Source organism: Calliphora vicina, chromosome 5, assembly GCF_958450345.1.
Source record: "Calliphora vicina chromosome 5, idCalVici1.1, whole genome shotgun sequence".
NCBI lineage: Eukaryota > Metazoa > Arthropoda > Insecta > Diptera > Calliphoridae > Calliphora > Calliphora vicina.
The window spans coordinates 47,135,757-47,142,407 of record NC_088784.1 but is presented as its reverse complement, the minus strand read 5'-3'; the positions used below and the strand labels follow the sequence as shown (position 1 = coordinate 47,142,407).

Genomic DNA, 6,651 nt, shown 5'->3' with positions numbered 1-6,651 from the left:
CAATATACCTCGTTGCAATGATATTTCCACAAATAAGTTCCTCGGGATACTCCAATATACATACATTCATAAGTGTGTATATCATCTCATGGGTTTCAATAATTACCCAGTAAGTTGCTACGACACGGTAGTTAGGGGGCATTTAGATTACGACTTTAAGTCATGACTTAAAGACATGGGGTTTTTTGGTACTGTCATGACTGTTGACAAAAAACGGTATCGTATAAATGCAAGGGGATTTTCGTGAGGGGTTTAAAAGTGATACAAAAAAAATCCATGACTTTAAATTAACATATAAATGTCGCCATATTTAAATGTACAAACTGGACGAATATGGCTAGTTCTTATTTTATTGTAATATGATCGGTTTATAATTTGATAGTCAATTTGATGTATGTACTTACTTTATATAAAATATGAACTAATTTTGTATTATTCCTACTATAGGAATTAGTACATAATAGAATCGAAAAATTCAGCACAATGAAACAAAGTGTTTAGTATTAATGACAATATATACATAATGCATATAATGTCATATTAATACGAATTGTCTCATAAAGTGTAGACTTTCTGGTAATAAATACACACTTTCTTAAAACTATTTTTTAATATTTATTTAAGATCAAAATATTCTGTTTGACAGAAATTTAATGTAATTACAATTTGTTATATAATTTAAAAAAAAAAATTTACTAACTACGCATGCTTAATGTAGATAAAATATAGAACAAATAATAAAAAAAGTTATTTGTTCCATATATACATATTTGAATAATTCACAGTAAACAATTAAGTTTATCGTCAGAATTCTATATGGTACGATATGTAATTAAAATAAAAATCTAATAGAAATATATATTTTTAAAGAACACAAGCATGCACAAAAATATGTTATATGTATATATTTATTACTAAATAAAAAAAACTGATCACGCTCGCTCTCGATCCGTTTTTATTAAAATTAGACTAATATTGTACGAAATTTACTTGCTCGTACAAATCAAAAACGTTTAATAATAATTTTTATTATTGCACAATATTATTATTTTCAAATATCAATGTATATGTAAGTATATATTTATCATGGCACTATATAGTTTGTATTTTGTTGAATTAAAAAATATTATAAAAGCTGTAGAAAAAATCGCAGATTTAATTCTAAAAGATTAAAACTTTTTATTTCAGAATTAATTGAGTCTGCGTTAATGGCACTTCGTTACAATCAGTGATTTGTTTGGGGTATACTAAATATATAATATAAATATATATATAAATATAAATATATATAAGATAAGATACGTGTGTGTTTATGTTGTGTATGCGATTTAAAATATTTAATGACATTATATTTATAGCCTTCCTTGTAAGGATTAACATTATGTACACATTTGTAAACATATTTGATATATAATATTATATGTAAGTATTTGTTTTTTGAATTCTTTTTAATATAGTACATAGTATGTAGTGAGTTGCAGAATCAGATTAGCTTAATTCAGAATTGGGTATAAAATAGCATCAGAAATGACTAGTTCAATACACATACCTATTTGCAAGTGTAAAGGAGCATGAGAATGAAGACTCATTCAATTTTTAGTAAATACTTGTAAAAAAAAATAAGAATAATAAGTATATGCAATATTTATAAGAGAACGAGATCTTGGAATATTATAATTGATGTTGTGTTATAAATGACTAATAAAATAGTGAAAACCACATCATATTGTATACAGTATTGTAAAGGTTTATACGAAATATTAAATCTCACTCATATCTTTGAGTTGCTAATTTTGATTTGAAATTAAATTACTTATACCGGTAGAAGAATATATTTCATATTTTAGAAATGAATTCATCATTCATTCACTTGTGTAATTTAATACGTTTATTGGAGGGATTTTTACCGTTGTGGGTGTGTATGTGACATGTGAGAATGTGTGGAGTGTGGGACATGTGGCACATGCGAATGATGAGCATGACCATGCGTGTATGCTTGGGAATGAGAAAGAGGGGAGGGCTGTCCACCGCTATATGGCGACTGCATTATACTTTGGTCAAGAGCATAATGTGAAGCTGCAGTTTGCGGATGTCCGAGATGAGCGTGACCATGATGACCATAAATTAATTGTCTTACTTTTGAGTCCTCATCCGCAATGTTGTAGCTGAGTTCTGTTTCTTCAAATCCTGTAGCTGACATTCTTTGGTCGCCACCTCCTACACTTGGTGGGTCTGGAGAGTTCAAGCATGTCTGTATTAACTGTTTGCCAGCTTCTGAAGTTATCATTGGTTGTAATTTACGTGTTGCAAACGTATACACGTGACCTGTTTCTGAAGCAACTAACAACATAACTTGGGTTCCAGTAAGTGTTGAAAGTTCATATGCCTGAAAAAATAAAAAAAAATAAATAGAAATTATGTAGTATAAAATACATATATACAATTTTAAAATTTTTTTACAAATAAATAATTTGGGCTTGCTGCAGTAATTCGATAAGCCACACAATCAAAATTTAAAAAAAACTACTTCAAAGATTTAACGAATTGTAAACGTATATGACTTTTATGAAAGATGCTTTATATTTTAGATTTTAAAAACAAAGACGCTTTATATCGAGTCATAACCGCAAAGAAAGCTCAAGCGACCAAAACTAAATTTTACAGGAGAAGGTTTTTGTTATTTATTTCTTGTTTAAATTAAGTTAGAGCAACAAAATTTTGTTCCAATGCATAAAATGAATCCAATTGCTTTCTCATTTCAGTAGAATAACAGCAATTTTTTTGGCGCCTGAGCTTTTTTTGCTGCCATTCTGATGAACTACTGGGATAAATTGTGTCGGTTGAGATAAAATATTCTTATGACGAAGGGTTTTTTCATTTACTAAACCATATTTTTTTTAGGTCATTATTATAACATTTTATACGTAAATGTATATAAGGCTTTTTATTTGTACTAGAAATTAAATATTTTTGTAATCAATACAGTGAACGACCAACAGTACGAATCATTATCGTAATAACATTGAATTTCAATAGGGGAAAGGGAAAAAACTCCCGCAGATTTTTTTCATAATTGGGCATTATATTGGTTCGTTTTCGAGATAACAAGACTTATGTAAAATGCAAGTTGTTTCGACGGTCTTCCAAAAATTTACTTAAAACGTACTAAATAATATTAATGTACTTAAACAAATACTTTTAAATTAATTAAAAATTATACCATTCGATGTATTTATTGTTTTAATAAAGTCTGATAAATTGTTTCCATTTAAATAAATAATGTTTTTATAAATAAAAAGATTATTTTAAAGCATAAATCAAGATCGTCGTGTTGATAAGCACAAACTAATTTTAATGGTTTTGCCTGCTCTTTGTTAGTTTAGGGGTTATAGGAATTTAAAGTCAATATACTTATATATAATAGTAAATATTTATATGACAGTACTTCAGACAATTTTTATATACAGAAAATGTGCTTTTAGCGAAGCCGGAGTTCGATACACCCAGAGTTTTAAGTTGTGACGATTATTTCTAAAAAAAACAGCACTGCCAGCGACAGCTATATCAATTTAATCGTTATTATCGAAAATGCAGAAAAATTATGTCACCAAAAAGGCCACAAATATAAGCAAATTACAGCGAATTAAATAATAAAGCTTTTAAAGTGTTACCATAAATTTCAAATTTCTGGGGAAAATGTTAGTGTTAACAATTTTATTTATAAAAACCTATGAAATTGGTATTTTTACGAAATCGATACGCATTAATGGCCTTTTGTAATATTTTCTTTTAAAAGTATACAACAAAATAAGTTAAAACTAAAATTATTATTTTACCACAATCTATTAAATTTGTCTAAACCTATTAAGCAACTCTGTCTTCACTTGTAAAAAAGTGTCGAAAATCACTGTACGGCTATGAGTGAAAAGTGTGAATATATTGAGTTTTTTGAACTGTTACTTGCATGTGTAAACGCTACATTAAACAAAAAACAGTATATAATGTCGTTTTATTTCCTGGCATAAATGATGCAAACCGATTTTTGTAAGACGATTAACCGGATTTATTAAATATATTTTTGAAAAACTAATGACTTTTATGATAGGAATGAAATTACTTATGGAATTAAAGTCAAACAATATTTATGAATATTTTTTAATGAAATTTTACAGTTTACAGTGAAATTTTACATATTTCTATTGAAAATGCAAAAATAAAAACAAATTTTGAAATTTGTTATCAGGAATCCCGCAATTCCCAAAAATGGGATTTTTTAAATTGGAACACAACCGAAGAAATAGGATCGTTTTAAAAATTTAACATACCCGAGGTGTCGAAAACATAAACTCGACAACATCATTGTTACGTTTTCTTTTATAAACAATTTGCCAAGAGCTGATTGTTTGTCGACGGTATTATCATATTGAAATAGCTAAATTCAGTTTAAATTCACTCTGATTTTGTGCTAATGTAAATTAACGCTGTCGTCTGTCTACGCCAGGAATGCCCAAGCAGTATACTCTTGGTGCTCATTTGTTTTTGTAAAAGCTTTTAGCTATAGGATGTGTGTTTTATATACTCACTAGAGCACTCAGCACTAGCAATATAAAATACACAAACAACTTTGTCTAATTATTTTTTTTGTCGTTCTTTAGTGAATACACGCATGTGCAAGGCAACAACACTTTCGTATGCTTTGCTGGTAAACATTGACGACAGCGATCATCAATGTAGATTTTGTTTTTGTATATCGTATGATATTGTTTAAAAAAGTTTGTTTTGAAAGTGTGTTTTTTTTCTTCTTTTTTCTGTATTTTAGTTTATCTTTAAATGTATTGGTGTTTGCTCTTCCATAAGGAATTTGTGGGCACCCCTGATCTACGCTATAACTTGTAATAATTTTAAATAAGCAAGTGATAAAATATTGAGTGTGCCTATTTTTTGTTATATACTTATTATGATCAGTGTTTCTTAATTTTTTATGAATCCTTTTATTTGTTATAGACAAATTATGAGCAAATGAATGAAGTCCGTATCGTGATCAATTTTAAATAATTTTTTAATAATTTTTCTCAACCGACAAAGAGACGCATTTTAATAACACTGTCCAACAGCATTTTTGGAACAGAATAGCTATAATTCTGAAAGGGCATGTTGAGTAGAGCATTTTGTAGAATAAATTTATAGTCCAGCTGGTCTGAACTTTTTTTTACCGTGGGTCAAAGTTTTCATTTTTGATCGAAGGGAGTAGTATACTAACTGAAAAAAATGTTGTAAGTTAATATCTGAGAGAATTCTTATGGTCAGAGTTATATTATGGAATTTTATGGGGATCTTTTTTGTGGAAGATCTTAACCCTTTAGCTCCTCTCTTTAGGGGCCAATTTGACCCTTTTTTGAGAAAATCAAATAAAGTCCTTTCAAAAAGGACATTTAGGATTCAAATATTCTACGAAAATTTTTGCCGGAAAAATTTAAGTGGGGGTCACCAAAGATACCAAAGTTGTAAATACAGCTCTTTACGCTTAATTCGCAAGATTACACACCACCTTGGGTCTCACATTTTTTAAAAAAATCACAAAAAATCTATTTATGATCCGAATGAGCTGATATTTAAAATATAAATATATATACATATGTAAATTATCACTTTTAGGCCAAGAGTTATTTATGTTTATTTATTTATTTATTTTAAATTTGGTCCATATTTTTTTAGTTTTTTAGATATGTCGGGCCTACGGTGGTTCGAAATTGTTTTTTAAAATATCACCAATATTTGCGATAAAATTTCGAATACTATAAAAATAACTTGTTAACAGTTATGTCGTCCCTATAAAAAGTTCCAAAAAAGCATCCAAAGTTGGAACATGTAAAAATGTATGCCGTATTTTTTACGTTTTTTCAAAAAACACATTTTGCATGGAATATATAAAAAAACGTTAAAATTTTTCAAAAGGGAGCAAGGTTTGTGGAGCTCCTGATGAACAAATATAAGCTTTTTGTATAAGTAGTTGGTATTGGTGAAAAGCTTAGGACTTGAAGATTAACAGTTTAGTGAAATGAAATAATTTTATGAATTTTTCGGAGTTTTTTAGAAAACACCCTACGGCGACGTTATTTACTGTGTGATAGTAAAATAACTTTGTACGTGTTTAAATAAGATATAGGGCTATACATGCATGGAGCTTTTTCGAGGATCGGTGCCTTGCCTTTTTTGCCTTTAGAATTTTTTGCTCAAACCATTTTGTTTTTTAATTGGCAAAGTTTGGATAACTCTGGAGGCGACTAGATCCACTTAAGTGAGCCAAGTTTTACTTTCTACGGTTCTCTCACATTTTTTAAAAAATGTGAGATCCAACGTGGCGTGCAATTTTGGTAATTAAGAGTAAAGTGCTTTATCTACGTCTTTGGTATCTTTGGTGACCCCCACTGAAATTTTCCGGCAAAAATTTTAATCCTTAAATGTCCTTTTTGAAAGGACTTTTTTTCATTTTCTCGAAAAAAGGGTCAAATTGACCCCTAAGGAGAGGAGCTAGAGGGTTAAGATCTTCCACAAAAATTATCCCCATAAAATTCCACAATATAACTCTGACAATAAGAATTCTCTCAGACATTAACTTACAACATTTTTTTCAGTTAATATAATGCACCC

General features: G+C 28.9%; 1 protein-coding gene across 1 annotated transcript in view; it reads right to left on the bottom strand.

The window, feature by feature from the left end:
• Nucleotides 1-591: 591 nt before the first annotated feature.
• bs (blistered) overlaps nt 592-6,651 on the bottom strand; it is a 62,046-nt gene continuing 55,986 nt past the window's right edge. Inside the window, exon 2 of the mRNA XM_065513064.1 lies at nt 592-2,386. Coding sequence (XP_065369136.1) covers nt 1,904-2,386 — 483 coding nt within the window. The 3' untranslated portion in view covers nt 592-1,903. The remainder of the gene's footprint in view (nt 2,387-6,651) is intronic.